The sequence below is a fragment of the Diplotaxodon limnothrissa genome, linkage group LG15 (genome assembly GCF_057381915.1).
Source record: "Diplotaxodon limnothrissa isolate DT_005_m linkage group LG15, D_limnothrissa_male_GT1.1, whole genome shotgun sequence".
NCBI lineage: Eukaryota > Metazoa > Chordata > Actinopteri > Cichliformes > Cichlidae > Diplotaxodon > Diplotaxodon limnothrissa.
The window spans coordinates 9228802-9254087 of record NC_140610.1 but is presented as its reverse complement, the minus strand read 5'-3'; the positions used below and the strand labels follow the sequence as shown (position 1 = coordinate 9254087).

General features: G+C 40.4%; 3 protein-coding genes across 5 annotated transcripts; 1 reads left to right on the top strand and 2 right to left on the bottom strand.

Moving 5' to 3' along the window:
- Positions 1-432: 432 nt before the first annotated feature.
- On the bottom strand, positions 433-5516 carry fam167ab (family with sequence similarity 167 member Ab). 2 transcript variants are annotated; one of them, XM_085373138.1, is made up of 3 exons: positions 5474-5516; positions 4330-4601; positions 433-696 (listed from the first exon to the last, which is right to left on the bottom strand). In XM_085373138.1, the coding sequence occupies exons 1-3, from the start codon at positions 5514-5516 to the stop codon at positions 433-435; spliced, it is 579 nt and encodes a 192-aa protein (XP_085229264.1). The 2 variants fall into 2 exon arrangements, with proteins under 2 accessions (XP_085229264.1, XP_085229265.1); XM_085373139.1 differs by lacking the exon at positions 5474-5516 and having other exon boundaries at positions 4330-4680.
- Positions 5517-8833: 3317 nt separating this feature from the next.
- Positions 8834-13919, bottom strand: lca5 (lebercilin LCA5). The gene is made up of 9 exons (XM_085373184.1): positions 13866-13919; positions 12189-12594; positions 11739-11980; positions 11260-11565; positions 10807-10944; positions 10574-10670; positions 10115-10251; positions 9848-10022; positions 8834-9738 (listed from the first exon to the last, which is right to left on the bottom strand). Exons 2-9 carry the CDS (start codon positions 12574-12576, stop codon positions 8834-8836), a joined length of 2388 nt encoding a protein of 795 aa, XP_085229310.1. The 5' UTR covers positions 12577-12594; positions 13866-13919.
- Positions 13920-14860: 941 nt separating this feature from the next.
- sh3bgrl2 (SH3 domain binding glutamate-rich protein like 2) lies at positions 14861-22444 on the top strand. 2 transcript variants are annotated; one of them, XM_085372492.1, is made up of 4 exons: positions 14861-15074; positions 19012-19197; positions 21071-21151; positions 21864-22444. In XM_085372492.1, the coding sequence occupies exons 1-4, from the start codon at positions 15030-15032 to the stop codon at positions 21876-21878; spliced, it is 327 nt and encodes a 108-aa protein (XP_085228618.1). In that variant the 5' UTR covers positions 14861-15029; the 3' UTR covers positions 21879-22444. The 2 variants fall into 2 exon arrangements, with proteins under 2 accessions (XP_085228618.1, XP_085228617.1); XM_085372491.1 differs by lacking the exon at positions 21864-22444 and having other exon boundaries at positions 21071-21200.
- The last annotated feature ends 2842 nt before the right edge of the window (positions 22445-25286 follow it).

The following is a 25286-nucleotide window of genomic DNA, read 5'->3' as shown; positions in this document are numbered from 1 at the left end:
GTGGTGAAAATATATATATAAACATTTAATCTGTGCGTGATAAAGTATGGCAGAAAGTAGATGGTAATACTTAAGGTAATCAGTACTAATATGGTTTAAAAAACAACAGAAGCATGCCTAACACTGCTTTTGCACTGATTCAAAAACTGCATGTACTCTGTTTCAAGTCGTGGAAGGCTAAAAGTATGAAATCTGCTCCAGGGCTGAGTTTAGTGGCAAAAACACCACACTTACTAAAACTCTTCCTAATCTCTTAAATCTCTCTCTTTGATTTCAGTGAGCATAAAAATGGGTGTGATGTGGTTTTATCTCTGAAAACAGAAAAGATCTGATCATTATCTAATCACTGCGGCTGGCCGGCTGCACTCAAGAGAAGTAAGTATATAAAGGGTCTTTTGTATTCAGGATTTTTTTCTTCTTCCGTCGTTACCACTAGCAGAGCGAGAATCGGCGAGAGTTAATGTTCATCTTGGTGACTCCGATCAGTCTCAGCGGGGCAGAGAGGCCGAGGCCCGGGGTGACCGGGCATTCACACAACAGGTCCGACAGCTCATCCCGTTCCTCGAGGCCAAAGGTGGCGTCGTTGAGCATTCGGCGATGCAGATGGCACGTCTGTTCAATCTTCAGCTTGTTGATGTCACTCCGAAGCCGCATGAGCTGCCTCGCCAGCTGCTGGTCCTGCAAGCGCATATCTGTCTGCAAAAGAGAAGACAAAGGTGTCGGGATGGAAGATGAATTTGTTCATTTTATACGAAGCCGAATGGACGCGTCAAAGTGTCATTTTCTAAAAGATTGAAAGCTAAAACTAATCTATTCTAAGCTTAATTATTCTTTTCATTTATGGAGGACTCAATCACACCAACATACTGTGTATAGTCCACCTGTGGAGCTTGACCAGAGGTGCTTCTGTGAGGTCCTTTTTTGTCAAAAGAAGACTCACGGTGGGATACCGTGGTGCTCTTCTTTGTTTGTGTCCAAACATCTACACAAAGATGACAATCATCTTTATTGTTTGTAGCCACGTACTGTGAGTCTGCCTTTTATCAGTGCTTCTTTGTGCGCACAGTCCAAGCATATGAGCTATGGCTGAATGTGCAGAGTAATTGAGCAGAGTAAAAATGATTACAGTTGCAGAAATTGCTCGCAACAAATGCCAGATTCTGCTGCCTGGGGTCACAATCAGTCTCACTCACCAATAAGAATGAATGGGATTCTTCTGCCTGGTGATTAAACATCGCGTGCACTGTTAAACTCTAATTAGCTAAGAAGCGTGAACTTTTCTACTTGAACTTTGAGTGTGGAACAATGCCTCCTAAATTACACAACCAAAAGAAAAATATAAGGAAAAATAAATCAATTGCAGTCATAATCATACAATTGAATTAATCCAAGTATAGTATAAGACTCTATCCTAACTGTACTGTACTAATTACAGGACAACAGAAAGCAGTAGGTACAAGGGAACAAGAACTATTCCCCCTTTATATGTAATCACGAGGACAAAGGGGAAGCATGCTGTATTTTCTGTTTTGTATAGGAATGAAAGTTCTGCACATCTTGGGACTGCTATGCTGATCAAACATGGTCACAAAGGGAGAATAATTACTACAATTCACACTACACTAATTTGTGGAACAAAATATTACTAGAACAAAAATGGCCTGTAAATGGTCTGTATTTGTATAGCGCTTTACTAGTCCCTAAGGACCCCAAAGCGCTTTACACATTCAGTCATCTACCCATTCACACACACATTCACACACTGGTGATGGCAAGCTACATTGTAGCCACAGCCACCCTGGGGCGCACTGACAGAGGCAAGGCTGCCGAACACTGGCGCCACCGGGCCCTCTGACCACCACCAGTAGGCAACAGGTGAAGTGTCTTGCCCAAGGACACAACGACCGAGCCTGTCCAAGCCGGGGCTTGAACCGGCAACCTTCCAATTACAAGGCAAACTCCCAACTCTTTGAATTAAATCAAGCAATAAGGGTGTGATTGAAGTGCAAGCTTTCATTCAATGGCTTTAACAAAAAATAAATAAATTTCAAATTAAAATTAATTTGACAATTAAATGCCCAGCATCTTCATGGTCAGGTGATTTTGTTTTTTTTTGTTTTTTAAATGACATCAGAAACAGCAGTATGCGACATTACGTGATGGCAGAGCTTCAGTTCATCCTTTGTCATTTTTTTTTTTTTTTTTTTTTTTTTAATAAATAGGACAGGGGGAATGAATGAGAGAGAGAGGGGGAGAGAAAGAAAGAAAACCAAAGGGGAGAAGAGACGGTGAGAAGGGGGGGGAAGAGAGACAAAAAAAAAAAAAAACTCCTGGGTCACCTGTATGGAGAAAAAACAAACAAACAAACAAACAAACAAACAAACAAACAGAGGAGACAGCAAACAACAAAGAGCAACATAATAATAGAGAAAACAAAGCACCATCACAATAAACTAGCTAGTCATAGATATCAGTATTTACTAAGTAATAAACAATATTGTGCAGCACGCAAGATAGACAGCGCACAGTGTGCTTTGAGGCAGCAGCCAAGAAAGCTTTAGTCCGCGTCTGTGAATACCCATGTGTGCATACCTGTGTGGATCAGCATGCTTGCATTTCAAAGGTTTCTCCATGTAATGATCTGCTAGGGAGTGTGGGGGGGCCTCAGCCCCGTCCTCCAGGGTGTGAAGCGGGTATGGAGGAGATCAAAACTCCAGACATCCAGAGGCCCCCAGAACACAAAAGACCATGGAAGACTAACAGAGGGGCAGCCGCGCCACTGTTCCAGTAAGAGCTGAGGAGAGTCCCAGATGAGGGCTCACTCAGCAGCCGCGGAGCAGAAGCCAGGGGGGGTTGCAGTGACGCGCCCGTGAGCTCCGCCGGCCCCCAGCTGCGCCTGAGTGACCGAGCCCTAGGCCGAGAGGCCGGGGGCACCCCACCTCCAAAGGGGGCCCGAGCGAGCCCCAGGCCCCAGGCCCCGACAAGCGGCCGCCAAGGAGTGAGCCGGTGTGTACCCGGACGCCCACCCCCAGACACAAAGAGCCACCAACACACCGACACCTGAGGGAGTCCGCCACCGGCAGGGGAAGTGGTGGTGGGTGGAGATAGGCCTCCAAACCTTGGAGGGCCTGAGGTGTCCCCAGAGAGGTGGCGTCTGATACCCAACCTGACATATAGACACAGACATACAGGCACACACAGACACAAACATCCATTCCCACCCTCATGCTCTCATATGCACTCACTCCACACTCAACCAACGTGGAGACAGACATAAAGAGACGCTGTACACACAATCACACTCCCCAAGCGTACTCTACAATCCGGGTCTAGGTACCCTTGCCCCTGGAGGGGGGAATTGCACCCAGGCCCAGGTGGTGGTCAGGTGATTTTGACTGCCGAAGCAGACACAATATCTGAAGTTGATTCAGTGTGTTCTGTTTGTATTTTATAGCTTTTGATTGCAACATGACGTCTGAAGAAATGTCAGGCCAAGTCAGGGCTGCGTGATGGCAGAATTATTTCCATGGTAGAGGTCTATAATCAAGACACAACTTCATAAATGGAAATACAGATGCAACAAGAAGGTCAGATTAGACTTTGCTCATGGCGTAAAGCAGACTACAGCAGAATATAGATGGAGGCATTGCTATGGCATGGTTCATGGGCATGGTCCATACATGCCCATATTGCTAATGTGTCTACTGATAGAAGGAGCAGAATGCATCGTGAAGTGTACAGGGCTACACTCTCTGCTCAGATTCAGCCAAATGCTTCAGAACTGATCAGACAGCACTTCACAGTGCAACCAGATAATGACCCAAGGCAAACTGCTGAAGCAACCATTAGTTTCTCAAGAGAAAGAAATGAGATTGTTCAATGGCCAAGTCAACCAACTGATCTCAACTTAATAGAGCATGCTTTTCATGTTACTGAAGACAAACCTGAATGCAGAAAGACCCACAAATAAGCAGCGACTGAAGGTGGGTTCAGAATGGGGCTGACAGAGCACCTCATTGAGAGGAAACAAAGTGTGTGGTGATGTCCATGGGTTCTAGATTTCAGGCAATTACTGACTGCGAAGGATTTTCAACTAAGCAGCCTGAACTTATCAAAAGACCCATGTGTTCCTCTTTTGAACACGTGTAGCCAATATTAAATCCCTCATTATGGCCATGTTCCCTGTTTCCTTAATTCCTTTTATGAAGTGTTAGTACAAAAACATGCTGCAAGCTGATTACACTGTAACCCAAAACATTTCTGAAAATCTATGAGAAATTAGAACAAAATAAAGATTAGATGGTGGTGATAATTTAGACAGTGCCTCACCAGTTCTCTTCTGAGCCAGGTTAGAGCTTCATCAATGTTTTCAAATCCCTTAAGTTCACCTGATGGCAACTTGGGCTGACTCACATCTGGGTCCACTGAAGTCTCCTTGTGTCTAACTACTTTCCCTTTAGTCCCAGTTTCTGAGTCTCTGAAGCGATCTGCCTCAAGCCGGGCTTGCCACTCCAGGTAGGAGGGTCTCCTGGTCTCCAGTCTTAGTTTCTCTGTTAAGGCCTTCAAAGTCATCAGATGGTCATCTGTAGGCAAATCTACACCTTCCCCACAGTCTGCCTCGTCCTGGACATTTGTCCTGTTAACCACGATCTGTGGAGCTGAGTGCGAATTCATTTTTAACCTGTTAAATACAAAAACAAAACAAAAAAAAGCTATCTGGCCTCTTTCGTCGCTATAAGGCTATCAGGCTTCCATTCTGTCTGTCCAGCATTCACTTTTCTGCCCTTTATATTCTTCAGGAGACCCAGTCTTCAGTCTTTAGTGGAATCAGATGCTTCAAATGCAGAATATCTGTAGATCTGTAGAAGAAAAAAGACAGGTTATGAAACATTTGCTGAGAATAACAAAGGACAAACCTAATGTGCCAACATAGAGAAAAAAATGAGATTACACTCTAGAAAGACCTTCATTGTATTTCTATAAACTGATCTGGATGAAGCATGTGGCCTCTCTAATATCAGAAATTAGGGGACAGCACACAGAGGGGGATAAAACACCTCCTGGATTTTCATTTACCGTAACAGAAACAAACTGTTTCCATAGCAACAACAGAGGTGCTATAAATGAATCAGCAATTTCCGACCTCCTGTCCACGAGGCTTATTGCCTCAATAAACCCAAAGCCACAATGAATGTGAATGTGCTTTTTTAAAAAATAAAATAAATAAAATAAAAACCTTCTCAGGACCTGTTGAGTTGGAATGCAAGACCAGTTACAACTGGTAAAAGGGGCAGCAATAGCAAAAGCACTCTTACTGCTCAGTGTCTTCCTACTGAGTCCATAAGATCTCAATAAGTGGTTGGGGTGTGCTGTTATTCTATAATAGCAGCAGTGAAGTCCCTGCCCCTGGATCTAATGATACAGCCGGCTTGGCTGCTTTGCAATGGAAAATAGACTGTGATGAGTAGCTGACTTTTTAGTAGCCTGGGAATGGATGCTGTCTTCGTTATCTGCATGAATCAGTGCATTGCTGAAGTCCGCACTGTGTAGAGAGAGCATTAAAGCTGGAGGCAGGCATTTTTAACTTTGTAAGGACCGTTCGTGTACAGTGAGGAACTGGTTAGATTGTGAATAGGGACTGCTTATCCAGAACACTTAGAAAGGATGTGGAAAAGTGTGTCTGTATCACATAATGAGCTGTGATCACAATTATAAAGAAATAGAGAGGTTTTTGTTGTTGTTTTTTTTAAAACCCCTCTTTACTGGCTGGTCTGGTGAAGTCAGTCACTTTTTTGAATAGGCCAGCAGGAACTCTGCCTCTCTAGGAAGCCAAGTTTTACATCCTGAATATCAAATTCACCCAGGGCATATAAAAACACTGTCAAATGTTAGATGTCAGGGAGGGGGTGGCAGTGGGGGAAGTCCAGCTGTCCCTATCCAAATGTCCTAAGTGAATCAGCACACATCACCCATACATTCCTCTGGTTTAAACTCCAGTTGCCACACTAATAAAATATATTTTGTGGTGTTGGGACTTCTGTGAGATGCCAAAACCTGGTCTGGCTGAGCAGCTTAGGAAGTCTGGCTCTCCTATCTGGAACATGAGGTCATGTCTACGTAAGAAACACAACCACAGAGTAACTAAATGAAGCTTTAGCGTATAGTCCTCCAATCTATAATAGAACCTGACCCTGAGTAATTTGCAGGGATTTCAATTTCATCTTTGATACTGAGCATAACCGAAAGAAATTATCTCCAGGTTTGTGTTAGTAGTGTAAACACTGCTGCAGCGTATTGATTTTTTCCCCCGTGTTGTGGCAACAGAAGCCCAATAAAGCAGTCTGTAGTTCAAAGTGAACCAATCTTTGCATTTGTAACCCTAAAGTAGACATCGAAGCTCTACAGTTCTGACTGTATTCAGAAAAGAAGCGATTAACTTGATCATAACGCACAATGGAAGTGACAAAGACACTCTTGAGAGTTACAACATTTGAAATATATAGATCCATATAACAGTAATAGTAATAATAAAGGTAAAACAGTACTTGTTATTATATAACTTGAAGTCGTATCTGAAATGGAGAGAACCATTATGATTTTAAGTGCCATTTAGTTCTGACAGTGAAAGCGGGCATGTAATAAAAAAGTGTTTTTTAAATTAATTATTATTTTTTATTTATGAGAAAATAACATACTGATAGTTCTCACAGCATAAAAGAAACAATTGTGATTACTATTGCGCTCACTGGGGAACAAACACCATCTGTAAAGATAACATTTTTCCTTCTAAATCCCCTGGAACATCTTGCACGATGATTTATTTTGCATGTGATTCATTTCAGCCTATTCCTGCTTTTCTGGCAGCGAGCTGCAAGGTGATACCCTGAGGGGGGAGGGGGGGGGGATCACCTGAAAACTCGGCTACGCACGTAGACTACGACTTCGTTTACCTTTCAGGAACCTCCCAGCAGCGGTCCAACTTACCACGCTGAATCCTGGCAGCCACATCGGCGCAGACCATCACCGCCAGTCTCTCGCTCCCTGATAAGATCCCCTCTATGGCTCTGCGGTGCACTTATTTTTGAGCAGGGAGCTACCGGAGGAGGGGCGGGAAGGTTGCGTCAGGTTGTGGTTGCTTGGAGACGTCCAAGGAATCCGACTTCCCGCTAGATGAATATTACTGCAAGTGCGCCACAGTCTGATGACCAGGAGACAGCGTCACTATTGTACAAACCTTTAATTCATTCAACAATTTTAAACATTAGACGAAATGTAACTGGTTACATGTTTCATATTAAATAAGCTTCACAGAATAAATACAAAGAGTTTCACAAGTAAATAATAGGTATCAACTTTAGACTGAGGGCAGAGACAGCTTTGTGTCACATTTAAAAAGTGCTTTCTGAATGAAGCTCGAGTGTAATAACAAATGATTATTAAAATAAGAGCATTTTGTGTCTTCATTTCATTTCAATAAAGCCATCAGATTGCTTACTACAGGGCTGATTGCCTTTTTGAAAGTAAAGCGCTCCCATCACAAGACATTTAGTGCAGAAAGGAAAAGAGAGAAGGATCTGGCAACATTAGGCTGATGTTACATTTTCTGGTGCAGGGCATGGACTAAGCTGGTATTGGTGGGTTTAATACAGATCATTATTTACACAATCTTGTAGATTAGTGAACATAATGTAAAAAACAAAAAAACAACCAATTAAACAAAAATGGTAATGAGAACTGCTGTGGCTCTAGGGTTAGATGGAGGCTGGTGATTTGCTGTGGCAACCCCTAAATGGGTTGGGCGAAAGGAAGACCTGGGACTTACATGTGCTTAGAGTGCTGGTAAGATTACATATAAAATTGAAAACTCGTTTATCATACAGTAACAGTCAGATGTTGTACAGGCGATCTACACATGGTGTGATTGTCTTGTCATTTAGGGGTACATTTTTATGTCAAAATATCTGCAAAAGAATTAAAGGAGTGGGAAACATATTTTGGCACCACTGGAGAACACATCCCTTATGGCCTTCAAGTGGATTTTAATTCAAGTGATCTGAAAGGGAGAGACTCCTGCATCTCCACAAGGTATTGTTTAAAAATAAATTCAGTTGATGACTGAAAAAACTGGCCAATGACAGATCTAGTGGTTTATTTAAAACTAAATCAAATCTGTGTAGAAAGTGATGATTCAATGCCTTGAGCAGAGGACATTCACCTGATACAGTAGAGTTTAAATCCAGTGTGAAGCCATCTGGTAGGAGGCGTTTTGAACAGAGAAGGGGGAACTGTAGGAAGGGTGCTATTATGTACCATGCATTGTAATTTCTTCCTCCCTACTGCAGCCCTTTCAGATTATGGGAAAATCTATGATTACAAACTATCTGACAAAGACAAAAAATATCCCAAACTATACAAAACCCAGCAAAGCACTAAAATATCTAAATGGAGTAAGAGCTTCAGTCATAGTCTGTCAGAAAAGCTACTCTTTAATTTTCACAGGTGCTACAAATAAAAATCACTGTTATGAGAGTTAAGCTGGTTTTAAAGGAATGTCTAAGAAAAACAATGTAACAAACGTACAAATTGCACATTAACCCATTGATCCTTTTTCTTAACTGCTTGTCCACCTTAGGGGTGTTTTGAGTGACTGATCCAACTGGACAGAGGCAGTTAAAAAGGACTGATGGATGAAACAAATCAGTTTCTGCAAGTTTCGTCTTATTTTGATGTTCTCATATTTTTAATGCTGGGTTGTTCTTATATTTCATAAATAACCTCTCAGATTTGATGGTTTGCCATCAAAGACCCAGACTACTTTCAATCTAAATTAATTTCATAATGTGAGTTCCTCAATCTCGTCTTCGAAGGAGGTGATGGCACGGATGGCAGGTCTGCTATCTGCAACATGGAGGGTGCTAAAGGAGGCTGCTGGAGCAGTGAGAGATCCTGAGTTGAAGTTGAGCAGTCCATCCCTTCTTGAACGCACTCCATTGGTTGTTGGAGGACTATTAAGAAGCTCCAGTTTATTGGAGGTATTCGCACCATCACCAACAGCTGTGGCTTGGGGACCAAACAGCTGGTGCATTAGACTTAACTTCCTGTCCTTTCCCTGAGCTTTTTCTGTCTCCCTCTCCTCTGCCGCACTGATATTAAACACCCCTATTGCTTCTAACGCAGATTCCTTGTCCTCTTTGGGTGGAGGTGGAGGGAAGCCAGAGGAACCACGGAAAGTTGAATGTACAAATGAAGGTGCGTAACCTCCAAATGCCAAGTCATCGCTGGAGATTTGAGACCGGAGCGCTCTCCTCCCTATCCCTGCTGTAACTGCTCCACCCTCTGTGCCTAGTCTCCTCCTTCCACCTTCTTTGCTCCCAGGACGCAAATCATCCGGCTCCTCTGAATTAGTTAGGCTGAAAATCGAAGAGTTATGGTTCCTTTGCTCAGGAGGGCGTGGAGAAGAATGTTCACCGAGACCCTTATTGGACTCAGAAGGACTCGAGGCAAACAAGGAATCCTGGGCCCCCTGTTTCTGACTGTCTATTTCCCGCATCTTTGCCAGCAGCTGCTCTTTTTTGCGCCGCGCTTCTTCTGATGCTTGCTGACAGGCCAGCGCCTCCTGATTCCATCTCTCCACCTCTCCCTGGACATGACCGTGCTTCTTGTAGTTATCATCCCCATTCTGGTTGAACAGGAAACTCGTCCACTTTTGGCCCTCTTCATCCTTTTCTTTCTCCGAGCCTGTTGGGATAGCGTTCCTCAGATTAAAGTACAAACAATGCTGCTTCGACAAGCTTTTTATAAGTGAAGTATATGCTCTACAACTACTCTTAACTAATCTTTGGCTTACCGTTTCTTAAAAACTTTGCCTTAACTTCAAGCGCTTTCTGTTCCTGATCAAGGTACTTTTTGGCCTCTTTCTCTTCCTTCGCCAACTCCTTCTCCTCATGTCTTTCTCTGCTCTTTTGTTCCCAGTTTGGTCCCCTGTCTTCTGCCTCTGCTTGATTGACCGCTCTGTTAAGCTCCTGATAGCAGAAATTTGAAAAGTGATGAATGACAACAATTAGTGGTAAAAGATGTGGACAAAGTAAGTACAAGGAAAGAGTAGACATAACACCTTAAGTGATAAATATTCATCAGGTGGATGTTCCCTGTACTCGCTGGCATCTGTGATAGCAGGGGGAGGTGTGGGAAAATCCAGACTCAGCATCCTGCCTTCAGTCTGTATCGCCTTAGAGCTGCTCCTGCTGGGAACTATGTGTGGGAAAAGTATAAAATCACTTTTACTCAACATATTTCTGACCATCCCATTACACAAAGCACTATCATTACTTATAAGCAATCCTGATTGCTTTTTAGCCACCATGCATATTTATTAGTATGGATTCAGACACAGCCAATGAAGTTACAGCAAAAACATGTATCAAATATCAATGTGGGAAAAAAATTCAGGCTTTCCAAAGGATTCTATCCGACACAAAAAGTGAATTTTGTGACTCATGATACCATCTGGCATCCACTTTTTGATATAAAGTCAAATGAACTACACAATAAGCCTCAGCAAGTTAATTGTTACCTTTGTGCTTTGTGTCACTTTCAGTCTCTTTTTTTTGTGAGGGTTTCACCATGCGATTGGCATAAATATTCTTCGCATCGAGTTCTCTCTCCTTTTCCTGAACATTTTAAGAAGAAATAAAAAAAAACAACAACAAAAAATACTGTTTTACACAATGAGCAATCTGCTTTTGATGCACAGTCCTGCTTTCGATGGCAGCGGCTACTTTTTAAGGTTATTTTTTGTACATGTACCTTGAGTTTATTGTTCAGTCGTTCAAGTTCCTCCTGGAGAGCCCTGATCTCTTCCTGGGTACTAAGTGTCTTCTTCTTCTCTGCGACAAGCTGTCTCTGATAACTGCTATTTCTTAGCTCCATGCTACGCTCCACCTCCTTCAAACACAAACACTCATTGAAAGTTGCTGCATTGAAAGGGAACCCATGGTTTAGGATAAAAACAATAAATGAGAATTACAATTTTGAGTGTTCACTGACAAGAGATTGCACATAAATGTGCATCAGTTTGTTATATTGTAAACCAGAAACCCAACATTCAACATGTTCCAGGTTAATCATTCATGCTACAAAGCAGTATGTGGGGCTCTAGAAATCAGGGTTAATAAGACTTAATTTCAGGTCAATAAGTATTTAATCGGAATCCAGAAGATCCAGAAGAAGGTTAGATCTTTTATTCCACTGTCTATTTACCTTAAGCTTACGTTCAGCTTCTTGGGCCCGCAACTTCTCTTCCTCTAGCCTGCGGCTGAGCTCCTCTCTGGCTCCTAAATCCCGCTGCTCGACCAGCTTCTTCAGCCGTGAAATGGTAGCTTGACCCCTCTGAAACCGCTCCTCGGTGTCCCTCAGCTGGCGCTCAGCTTTCCGTTCCCGTTCTTGGGTGCGCCTGAGACGTTCACGCAGCACGTGGATCTCGTTGGAGTGCCGGGATAAGAGCTGGGAGATTTCGCTTTCTGTATCATCGTACCGCTGCAGGGCTTTCTCTTGACGCACCTGAAGCTGAAGCATGGCAAAGGTTGCATTGAGAGTGGTGAAGAAGAAGGAGAATTGTAATTGATTTTCCTGTAAAAAAGTCTGTTTCTTTTTTACTACAAACATGAATAAAAGCCATAAAATTATTTAAGAACACTCTTCCTTCAAAGCATTTAAACCAAATATTGAAACAGGCCTACCTGTCGAAGAATTCGATTTTCTTTCTGCAGTTCGTCCGTGCGCTGCTGCAGCTCAGAAAGAGCATTGCGCAATTCATTGATTTTTAGGAGGCGGGCCGAGAGCATCCGCTTGGTCACCAGGTCCAGGTCTTTAGGTGGTGTGGACTCCTTGCTGTGAGAACGCACCCCCCTTTGATACTGCTGGGTCAGGGGGTGACCACCTGGTCGCTGTGGGCGAGACAAGCCCCGGCGCCCCAAACCACCTGCAAAGCAGAGAAAGACATATCATGTAAAATCTAAAAACATGATGACAAAAGCTCCTATGAAAAGATTTTTTCTAAGTCAATCAGGCAGTCAGAATGTGCCTTACACTGCCATTATCTAAACAGTCAATTTAATCGTCGAATGAATGAGATTTTAGCCTCATTCATCAGTTTAACTGTTTATCCACTTCGTTCCTTCTTCACATACCTGTCTTGTGGAGAGGGCTGCCAGAGATCCTCTTTGCCCGCACCCCTCTATGTGGGGTGGGTGAAGGAGTCCGGGACCGGGAGTACGGTGAGACAGAGCACTCTGAATGAGACTCGTTTTCATAATTCTCAGAATAAAATGACCCACCACTTTTGCTTCCCTCTCCTTCTGACATCCGATCCCGATCAGGATCTGAATGCCAAGTTCTGGTTATAGATCTGACATCACCTGAGTCAACTTTTGTATCCTCGCTGTGCATCTTGTCCCAGAAGTTCTGTTTGTGTTCCTGGACGGATGAAGCCCGAGAATCTTTCTTTGTACTACGGCAGGACTGGCGACTTAAATCCCGGTTGTCTTCATATGGGTGAGCTACTTTTTCAGATTCCATGTCGTCACTTAAGACATGCTGGATTTAAAAAACAAGAACAGAGAAACAAAACAGATTATGAAGTGTAGTGAATTTTGCTCTTTAAAATTTAGGTTGTTACCTTTGAACTGAGCTCTACATTTATAATGAGTAATGTTCAATCAAAAAGAATATTCTTAAAGCTAAAAGAAGCTAAGCTAACTGGTTTCGTTTAGGTTTTTAGTTTTATGTGTCTTGGTCACCAAGCAACAAGATGTGTGAGGCAGAATTTTCCATGAGACTGAATCCCGTATGATATGAGTGGTCTCTGCAGTAGAAAACTAAACGGTACATTGCCTCCATCTGCCCTGGTGACTTATTAACGACTGAATGTAGCACAGTGCACAAAGCTTATCAATTAAATAAATAAAAAAAGATAAAAGAAAAGAAAAAGTAGAATTAAAGTGATGTGAATAAGGGTATCCTTTATTCACACCTTTATTAAGAAGATGTGATTTTACATATTCACATATATTGTATATATAATATTCTCTTAGAAAATAAAATCTTGCTAAAATGTTGGAAAAGGAATATATTTCTGTGAAGAAAGTCAATATCGAGTAAAATTTAGGGAATTCTCACTGCTATTAAAGTATACTTGCTGACAGGACATTAAGAATCGCCAGAAAACAGAAGCAAGTATCTGTGAGGGTCACTTTATATATCAAATTCTAGTCGACTTTGTCCTCATGTCTTCATCGCATCTTTTGCCTCAGGAGGAACCTGGAGGAAATAGCAGCCCATCATTGCCATTTCCTCTAGATTCCTGGTCAGTCTAATAAAATCGAGTCTCAATATTAAGTGAAGACAAAGGATGCCCTGGCTTACAGCAGCGGCACTGCCCTGCACTTTGTAGATCGAACTGACGGGATTAAAGTAAAGCGTGTGCTGTTCCAGGTACTCTGTTGTTGACAGATTGCCTGTCAATTAAAAACAACGAAATGTATCACCTGGACTTTATCACATAACTCACCGAACCCTCTGTTAGTTTATGTATCTTGCACATTTCAATTATGTGCAAGCAAAAGGCAAACGAAACTTTAAAAAGCTCTTCGACGACATAATATCAGTGTCACTGTAAAGCTAACGGTGCCGCTAGGTGAATAACAGCTAACAACAGCCACTTAATATTAGCATAGCAACACAAAATCACCACCATCATCAACAGGTGGAGTGTGCTGTAGCGTTCGGAATCTTTCAGCACTAAACTGCGCTAACTTACAAATGTATGTTAATGTTGCTCAGTTTCCGCCTGAATGTGCAACACTTACCCGTTTCTTGTTTTGATTGGATCGGCTACTGCAAGCTAAAGAGCTATTAGCAAGGTAGCTTGAACTTTAGCTAACTTAGCTGCCGTTAGATATAAAATAAAGACTATGGGTTGTACACCCGTTTTTGAAATAAACTGTCATGGCTGTCGCTTTATCAATAACAAGAGAAAAACAGCACGTCGTCGGCTAAAAGTAGTCCTTCTCTTTAGTGCCATAGAATTTCTAATAGCATTTTTTCCAGTCCACGCCTAGACGTTTGCTTCAGAGTAGCTGCTGACGCCGTACCATGGCAACCGCAGCTCTCACTGCAATACTACCCTACCACCAGAGTGGCGCTGTTGTACATGTTATGGATGGTCGTGATCATTAAAAATGACCGAAAAAGAACTATTAAGGATTTATCGCAGTTTTGTGTGTGTGTGTGTGTGTGTGTGTGTGTGTGTGTGTGTGTGTGTGTGTGTGTGTGCGCTGGGTTGGGGGGGTTATTGAACAAAAACTATATGTGTTTTTATATGAATATAAAAACTTTTTTATTTGCAGGTGCGTGCATACCAGACGACAAAAGCACAAAACACGCCTAATTTAATCAAGAATTCTCTCAATTAACACAATATTATTTGCATTTTGAGTATTTGGGCCTATAGCTGCATAAAAAATGGTTTTAAAATGGAAATGCTCATAAAATATACTTGATCCATAAAAGCAATGCCTTCACCAGAAAAGTCCTGACCATTATAAAATAATAAATTTCTTTTATGGTGGATCCACCTCAATATGACTCGGGAGTATATTTACAAAAGATATACAAATCAAAAATACTTCGGTATTAACTTCAGTAACTTAACGACATGGTTGTTTTAATTTGAAAGTGAGACCGGAAATGGATGTTGTTTATATATTCCTTTTAATGTAATGACGTGCGTTGAGCTGAGCTGTGAGTGGTGTGGGTGTAACAGTCAGCAGAAGCGCACGCTGTGTTATTGTGATGGCTCAGTTTGAATATTGGAGCCTGGTGTCTTCGCTCATCTAAAGCACATTTGCATAGTTTTCACAAATTTAGCGTTTTTTGTTCTTTTTATTTTTATTTTTTGAAGGGTGGCAATAAACGAGGCTCGCTGCCACCAAACTGTTTTGCTGATCGTCTGACAGTAATTCGGGATTAAAATGGTCATCAAGGTTTACGTCGCCTCCTCAACTGGCTCTCTCGCGGTGAGTGTTTGCTAATGTGCCACAGAACTTGTTGACAGGTGCTTGGAAACAGTGCATTCAGAAACGCCGTGCGTAAATTTTCACTGCCACTTTATCGTTTGAACTCAATTATGTAATGGGACTAGGAGTGCGCCTGTTCGCGCTCAGCCACTTCAGACAGGCGCTGAAATCAGTCGGTATCATTTAGACAGGTGAGAAGGCTGCTCGGTAGTTAAGGTGCGCATTTCTGGTTAGGTGGACTTTGAAGTCTTCGTCTGTGCTGTGGACAGATCCTGTTAAAAGCTTTACTTATTTATTTATTTATTCATTTTTAATTCTCTAAAAGCACTGTATATGCACTTGCATCTCAATTGTATTACAATTAGTCTGGCTTGTGGCCTCGTATGAGGTTTAAGGAACACAGCGAAGCTGAAACAAACAAGCCTGTCTCTTCTGTGGGCATAAACAAGCATGATGTTCCCGTTAGGCTTCCTCTAAATGTACTGACAAAATAACAGAAACACCCTACTTCTTATTCTTACGTTAACTATACCCTCAGAAATTCCTGTAAATATCTAGTTTTGTCTGATTGACCCAGCATAAATATAAAGGGCATTTAAGTCCATGTGATTAAGTGGCATCCCAGAATATATTAGAGCGGATATTAAAACTATTATCAGATCAGGTTGATGTATAAACACAAAGAACAGTCTGGTTTTTATGGGATAAACAAATAGTAGACCTGCTGGCAGCTAGAATGTGATTCTTCCCAGTGAGATGTTGAACTGTGGTTCATGTCCAGTGTAAGTTTAGTCGGAGTACTTTTTCAGTTTCTTTTTCCTCACAGTTTTCTATTGTAAATATGATTTGTTTCTAACATTTGACAGGTTTTCACAGATTTTTATTAGTCTGTAATGTAGTGCACAATCAGATGAACCAGATGCAGCTGCAGTCCTGCTGCCCCTTTTGGCAAACTGCAGTTGCCTGCCATAGAGAAAGTCCAGCTGATATTGAGCGTGGGCAGAAAAACCATCACACAACACTCCTGCAAGAATGCTAAAAGAGTTAGGTAATGGGACAAATGAGTAATATTTATGTTATCATGCTTCGTCTCTTGAAGAGGGCAGGCCAATCTTTGAGCGTTTACAAAGGAGTTATTTTTAACCCTATGACACATACATTCAAAACAGACAGACTCCCTTTTTTTTTCTCCCCCAGAGACAAGAAAGAGCCATGCTCGGTGGAATAGGTCCACCATTGAACCAGTATTGAGCTCATGTGAATCTAATCCACTTTGAATGCTCTTCAATTGAGTTACATGTGATTGAATAAAGATGAAAGGTGAGGCGTATGTGTGTGTGTGCTGGAAAAATATAGTAGATAATGGCAATGAAAGATGGAGATGGTGGAAGATGACATGAAAAGCTGCAGTTTTAATACATCTGGAGAACGCAAAATACAAATGCTTAGGAAAAACGGTGTGTGTGTCCTCATTGGGTGGGGGGTGCAGCTCATGGTTTAATCTCAGCAAATTAGTGGGGCGGAATCTAATGAGCACAGAATGAATGAGATGTAGATCAGGTTATCCCCCCCCACTCTTTAGTAGATGTGGTATGTGTTAAGTCTCACCCAAATGACCTACTATGATCATAGTTTCTATTAATTAAAACTCTTTGCATTATGTAGCCTAATAACTGTTGAAATGTTGGCTTTGGGCACGCATGGGCAACCATTCTCTTAGGAAAAATCATTGTGTGCCACATGATTTTAGGCATAGTGTGAAGGTTAAAAAAAATGCACATAACCTCCTGATCTTTATCTTAACCAAAAACACAAAACCTAAAACATGCATGTTTTTTTAGAATTAAAAAAATTTCCAATCCCCAACATAGGTGTAATTAATTATCAGTAGCAGTGCTTTTCTATCACATGTCATTTATATTCCCTGTTTGTGACTGAAGGATTAATTCTCTCTTAAACTAATCCCCATGTTTCATTAAGTCCTCTCAAACACAGCGCGTTTACTCTTGTGTGCTTGATTGTTTGTCTTAAATCCTACATGTATGCACGCACACACACAAAATCTGAACTCACCCATTCCACTGATGCACTCTTTCGCTCGCACTCACAGGGGGCACCTCTTTCATTATTTAGGCCTGTCTTTCACCTCAAAGGACGACCAACCGTCTCATATATGCCGTGCTGTTTACTAGCACTGTGACAAACTGTATGCTTTTAGGAGTAAAAGTGAAGTGAAGGTTAAACCTGTGACCTGGACAAAAAAAACCCAATTTGTCTCTTTTAAAGATTGCCAGTAACCATCATTTACTGTCCTATAAGTATCCTATCAGTCCAGATAAAGCTGTTTTATGACCACACACAGAGGAGCTTTTAGAGCGAGACAATAGATGACTTGAATCTTTGTTTGGGTGTATGTTTTTGACCAAGTGAGCAGAACAATCCCTTGCTATCTTTTAAGTTGGAACAAAAGGATCATTGTGGCTCCTTAATGTTGAGTAAATGTAAAAACACAGCAAAAATATTTTGCATTAAGACAGATTTTTGGGGGGGAAAAATAAGGAAATGGATAATTGATGGTACATTTGGTCACAAGAAAGCCAATTCATCGTTTTTTTTGTTGTTGTTTTTTTTAGGGGGGGGGGGGTCTTCTGCCCAAATTGTTTTAATTAATCTGTTTTTTATGATGATAATGAGTGCTCAAGCATGCAGTCCATTGTTATGCTTGCATAAACAACAATGGCCTGCATGAATGTATAAACAAATTGGAAGTGGCAAATAGAATTTAGTATTACATTACGATTGATGTTGCTACCTAAACGGCTTCAAACTCTGAATGATTGCATATTCTGAAACAAGAAAAGGCCGTCCATAAAGGATTGGAGGACAAAGAGACAAACACTCGCCAACAGTTGCGGGTCTGAGACATTTGGACCATGCATCTAAAGTGTGTTTATGACCAAGTGTGGGAGTGTTCTGTCTTCTAAAAATATCCTTGGACTTTTCTTTCCCACAATTCACAAACACACTCTGTCCCAGAGTACTTGGGTCACTACTATAGGGAGTAGTTGCGTCCATCCTAGACCATAGCTGAAAAAGTTTGCTCCATAGGGCACTTTTAAGAATGGGGTAAAGTCCTGCATACAGCTGTAGTTGTAGCTTGCCTATATAATGTGAGTGTCGCTTTAAATGTACTTCCACAGTTAAACAGGCGAACATACTTTCTGTACTATCTGTTGCAGTAATGATTGAGTCGTGTCTAAATGATGAGAAATATTCAGATTTGTTACTTTAATAATGGAATAATAATGATTGTAACTGATAGGTTAATTGATGAATAATTATCCTTAAATCCAAATCTTGTAATTTGGCAATCGTATTGATATAAGACAAGACGTACAGTAGAAAAGGATGTTGCGTATTGGATTTCAAATGCAACGCCCTTTACTAATCTAATCAATAATCCTGCTTATTACCAACAAAGTTGATCTTCAGTTAATGCGTACACTGTGCTCCCTCTGTTTGTGTGTGTGTGTGTGTGTGTGTGTGTGTGTGTGTGTGTGTGTGTGTGTGTGTGTGTGTGTGTGTGTGAGAGAGAGAGAGAGAGAGGCAGAGAGCGCTCCACTCACTCTTACTGGTGTCAGTTTACCATTTGTCATTTCAGGACTGCATTAAATACCTGACTGCTTAGCCAGGTGCCAGTGCTCAGAGGCAATGGATATGAAACACACACATAGAAACTACCATTTCTAACTGTACTTAACAACACATATATGGGGCATTTTAACCATGGCAGAGGGAAAGTAGTGTAGTGTAGTTGAGCTTGAGCTTTTTGGTTTTATAAAATCCTCTATTCTTGTGACTTCTCTTTTTTGGATTCTTTTAAGAATTTTTCTATCTTTCTCTGCCCTTTTCTTTCTTTTTATCAATTGCCATCTAGGTAAAGAAACATCAGCAGGCAGTAGTTGGTTTCCTGGAGGCCAACCGAATCGACTTCCAGGAAGTAGACATTACGATGCTGGAGGAGCAACGGCTCTGGATGTACCGCAACATCCCCAGGGATAAGCAACCAGAGAAGTGCAACCCGCTGCCTCCGCAGATTTTCAACGATGATCGCTACTGTGGTGTACGTGGTGGTGATGGGGTTATGTTTATCACATTTTTATAACCAGACATATATTTTGACCACATTTTCCATTCCAGTGTTTAACAAGACTCTCAGTTGTATTTCTTTCCTGTTGTATCTGATAAACATTGGCAATGGTCTGATGATGACTTATCTTGGTTAGATATCTACTGATTACACTGGAATCACCTAAAAACTGCCCTCTGCCCCCAGAGGCATACTTGCATAATGCAGTATGGATTAATCTATGAAAATAATTATCTCCAGCTCAAGCCTTGAAATTATGCCTTGACCTTGTACTTTGCAGGTTGTGGTGGTGGGTGAGTTGTTCCAGGTTAAAAGCAAATGAAAGAAAATCTGCACTACAAAGCTTAGAGGACTGTTGCCCTCCATCTACAGATCAGTGAAACTCTCCTTTCTGTCCGTGTAAAGACATTTACCTGAACATTTAACCATGTCTTAATTAGGGAGGGGAATTGATTCCAATTGCGTTATTGATATCAGTGTTAGCAGCATAATGCAGTTTTGCTGTCTTGGACACAATTTCCATTTTTAAGAAAAAGAAGTGTAATTTCAACAGTACGTCTGAGTTGTTCAAGCATGATAGGTTCAGGTAGCTCATTGCTCATTATGCCCTTTAATTATAAAATAAAAAGTTTTCATTAATTCATTTTTAACAGTGAACCCACACTAGAAAACAGACATTTCTGTAGCAGGTTGTGCGAAATCTCTCATTTAACTGTTAATCTGTCACTTAATTACTTTTGTGTAGTATGAATGGCCATTTGGGGTTAGGTTTTTATCACTAGGAAAAGCTGTAAAACGTGTGAAAATACAGTCAAAAGTTCAAAATAGCTGAAATATCAAAAGGGAAATTTGGCTAGTTGAGTGCTTTGGCTTATATCTCAGAATCACCCAAAACACATGGCTTTTTCTTTCTCCTGTACTCAGTTTCAGATGAAACCTTTTATATAAATGAAGCAAGCAACTGCCAACAAAAGCAAATGATTTCACAGTTCAGTGTGTACTACTCCCTAAGTCTAAGTGAGAAATGGCTCTAATCAGAAAAGAATGAGAACTAGCTAAATTTGCCATTTGCCAGAGACAACCAATGCTTTGTGGGCTAGTATTCTGAAACCTCAAGAATAAAACATTATTCTTATTTTATATAAGTCATGGACAGCTTGACTCTACGTGGATCAGCAAACACAAAATGAATGTTCATAACATGATTTATGGTTCACCAGACTTTTTTTTTATTACTTTTTATTTTGTATTTTTTCCAAGTTTATAGAACATACAAACAAACCATACTTTTATATCACCAAATCGTTAATAGCAGCCAATATATCGGCCCACAAATATAAATAAATATATATGTATGTATATATATATATATATATATATATGTGTATATGTGTGTGTGTGTGTGTATATATATATATATATATATATATATATATATATATATATATATATATATATATATATATATCTGCTGAGGTATACTTACAGAATGCTTGATGCATGGATTTCGCCAATTTTAAGTGTATGCCATTAGTTTACACTGATATGTGTCAATACATCAATTTAAGCAATCTACATGATGGTGATTTTGATCAGTTGCCAGTTTACATCCTCCATTGAGATTGCAGGCTGCTCTGTAATCCTGTCGTAATCCGGTTTCACGGATGGGGCAGATTATCTGCTCTGCTTGACATCACTCTGACTGGCCAAGGCTCTCAACACTGATCTACAATGTCAAACAAATATTTTAAAAGGAGACTCAGAAGGCCTGGTTTTCAGGGAAGCGTATAACCACCTTTCAATCTTCCAATTGCTCAAAACCTAACATCCTCCTCTCCTCCGACAGGACTATGAAGACTTCTTCCTGTCTAAAGAGAACAACACTGTATTTGCATTCCTTGGGCTCAGTTCCCAACCCTCTGTTAAAGTAAGTGAATGTGCATACACACGAAGCACATTGTTCTAACTGTAACTCAAACCGCTGACATGGTTTCCAGTCACATTTAACCCCCGGTGTTACTGCTTCATCAGCATCTTTACTCTCTGCAAACTTTGGTTTGTCGCTTATGTACTACATACTTTTAATTTCATGCACATCAGCTTTTTTGAGGAGTTGAAAATAGAGAATTCAGAAAAATCATGAAATCCCGTAGTTGTGGATTCAGTGAGCATATCTCCTCTCCTCAATATTAATCTTTTATGTCTTTCACTTAGATATCCTCTTAGAATTTATTATGTAATGATAGTTCCAATGCTTCTTCAGAAAGAGTTAGCTTTTGTGCTAAGAGTTGCAAGAAAAGTCAGTCCTTACATACAAGACCAGCTATACTGGTTCTTTTGAAAGAATGCAGAATTACAGGACCTATGTATCAAATATGAAAGAGACCTATTTTGAAACCTCACTAAAAAGCATGTATTTGATTTCTCCAAGTCACACCCATCTCTGTTCCTCGCCTAGATCTTGATTGGATAACTGAGTTAGAAGTGATTTGATTAGACCAGCAGTTGTTTTTTTTTGTTTGTTTGTTTCTTTTTTCTGGTTTTGGAGTACAAAAAAACTGGTGCAGCAGATATAAGAAATATTTTTTCACACTAAGCAAACTGACTATTGTGCTCTCTCTCTTTTTCCCCCCCAACAGGATTCAGAGTCATAGATCAGACTGCTGGTACTTGTCCAGAATTAGTATCTCTTCCTGGATCTTGCTGCCTCCTTTTCCACACTTCTCTTTACAGCATTTTGCCAAAAGCTGTTACATGTGGACTTACCTCGTGTGACCTCTTCTGACTTGAAAAACTCCTTAAACTCTTTTCCACCATCACCAAGTTTCCAAGTGTCTGACTCTGAAGAAGTCAGAGACTTACTCACTGACACAGGAGATTAGCTTGATGAATCAGTTTCTTTCCTTTTTGTTTAACACACTGTGGCGGCAAACACTGTTTCTGAATAAAGTAGCAAATATTCTGAGCTAGTAGACGATGTAGCAGCTTCTGCCCTTTGGATAACCTAAATGCAGTGAGTAGGGAAGGGAAAGATCATGTGCAGCAGTGTAAAACAGATCATCTGAATATACCGCTGCGGTGTGTCTTTGTGTTTCTGTCTCAATCAGCAGCTGTTAATGACAACCTGAAACAACCTAAGCCTGTGTGTACCTGTGAGAGTGATAGCAGCCATCTAAACAAAAGACTGCAGCTGACAACGTAGCAGATAAGACCCAAGAATCATAATGCATATTAAGAATTAATAATAATTCTAAATATTTTTATGCTGAATCACCTTGATCTTGCTCTTATATTAATCCACTGCCAAAGTTTCTGCAAATAATTTGCCTGGTATTATTTTACTTGGCATTGTTTTAAAAAAAAATAAATCAAAATGACAAGTTTCTCAGTGCTCTGTGACCTCCCTACACTGTGTGATGCTCAGCTCCAGCAGTCTTCAGTTGTTGTACAAGTGTACGTATTCTTTTTTTAAGCTGTTGATTAATAAACATTTGGTGCTAGTGAGTATTTACAGCAGGATGATGTGGGTTTTGTTAATCTGCAGTTCTGTGGCTCACCAGTGCATTTTTTAAAATAGTCATTAACACTAAAGTCCATATTAGACACAATTAAGCTGTGTCACAATCTGGATTAATTCTGTTCTTTAATCAAATTTTGCTATTGCTAAAACACAATTACCAATAACTGAGCCGTGACAGTGTGTATCATCCTATTACTACACAAGATTGATCATTGATCATCTAGTTATTGGTGAAAGTTTGAGAATTTGTAATGACAACCTGTGCCTCCCCTTCTTTCTATATTTATAAATGTGAAATGTGAGCAAACTACCCTCTGTGTGTTTAAATTTGATATATGTAGCGTTAGCGTATCAGGTCCAGCTCTTTGTCCTTTCCTATTCATCTATATTCTGTGTTACCGCTCCCCAACACCAACGCTGATTATATTATTTACATGACTCCCCCCAGTCAGATGGATTTGGATGGTAGCTGATTTTAGGTTTACAGATGAAGGAAAAACCAGACACGCCATTTTTTTCCCCTAAATGTTGTGCCATTGTGTGTAAAAGGATGTCTGAGTTGCACATATATCAGTCAAACGGCGTTGATCTTATACTTTCATCACTCATGACGATCACAACATTCCCGTTTTGCTGATTTATGTGAAAGAAAATTGTGAAGCTTGTAAATTTTTGTGAAGAATATGTTAAATAACAAAGTCACTGCATGTACTGTGTTTCAACTTTCCCTGCGACTGCTTGTAAGAAGCTTTTTAGATTTGTACTCATGTGACACATTACTGTAAAGCATATTTTGCACAACAATGCTGATTATAATATTGTCAGTTAATTTGCATCTCTGTTTTTCATATGCATGTTATTATTCTATTACAATTTAAAACAATTAAAATAAGAGAATTACCATAGAGTCAGTATTGATTTAAAAGCAAATCAAACTGAGAATAGCAAACTGACAACTGAAGAGAACATTTAGAAAATCCATTTTCAATGGCTCTGTATGTCTTTTCTTGTGTTATGCCAATAATGCAAATTGTATGAACTGCCCTTTGAATTCAGCTTTCTGCTGATAGGTATCAGAGATACATTTCCTGTAAGGTTTCTCAAACAGGAACTTAATGGAAATATAAGATGACATATTGCAAACTCAGGCAGAGAATGAATAGCACCAAGTTGGACCATGTTTGCCTTCAGAACTGCCTAAATTTGTCATAGCAAGGATTCAACAATGTGCTGGAAACATTCCTCTGAGATTCTGGCACATGTGACATGATAACATCACACAGTTCTGCAGACTTGTTGATTGACACCCAGAGGCCCAAAGCTAACTACAGAAAATCCCATACACGATTACACCACCAGCACCAGCCTTGATACAAGAATGGATCCATGCAGAGAACAACCACTCACTGGATATTTTTTCCAAAAATTCTAGAGATGGTTGTGTGAGAAAATTCCCAGAAAACCAACTTGTCTGACACCATTAACCATACCACATTTATAGTCCTTTAAATCATCTTTCTTCCCCATTCTGTTGCTTTTATCTTGTCTACATGCCTAAATGCACTGAGATATTGTCATGTTATTGGCTGATTGGACATTTGGATGGACCAGAAGCCGAACTGGTGTATCTAATGTAGTGGAGGGAAAGTTTATCTGGCTTTTTTTCAGTGGGGAAACAGGAGTGGCCACTAGTGGACCTGTGAAGAATGGCAGAACAATTCAAGCTGAAGCAGGGTGAACAGTTGGACGTTAAAAGTGTTGACGATACAGTGTTGTCTATAAAATATGTAAAAGAAATGGTCAAAATGCCTTAAATTAAAAACAGAAATGTATAAATTTGTGTCCACGGGTGAAGGGATGTTTGTAGGCCTAATTTCACAGCATCAAAGGTACCAGTTTCTCCAATTTCATTAAGTTGTGACTCCCACTATGTATTCCAATAAAGTACTTTTTTAAGGAAGAACAAAAGGCTAATGTTAGCACAAATATGAGCCAACAACATGATAATATACTGCTAGTGCTGAAATTGCTGTTGTAGTTGTAACCCTGGTATATACACGCCTTTCTACTTATTAGACTATTATCCTGTTTGTGACATGATCGGCCTGTTTTTCAGACCACCCACGGTGTTGTCAGGTAGGTTTGTGAGGTAATTTCCCATCAGAGAATCTCAGATTCTATAATGATTTACCCAGATGTCAATATGTGCAATATGTGCTTAACCTACTGTCCTTTCAAACTCCAGTATTCTCTAATGTTAGATCAATTCTCCCAATGATAAAATTTGGAAATAGAAAATTGCGTTGTTTACAATGTCTGGCTCCGTTTGGACACCCTAGACCACGAAGCCACAATCTTTGTGGCTGTGACCCATTTTAGTGAAAGATTGATTACAAGGACATCTTCACTGCATGTAAGATTTTAACAAATAAACCAAACAGCTTCTCAGAGGATTTTTTTTTTTTTTTAGATAAGCAATAAGACTTTGTAAGAAATAATATTAAATTAAGTGAACAGACAGTTTTATATATGCCAGGTCTCA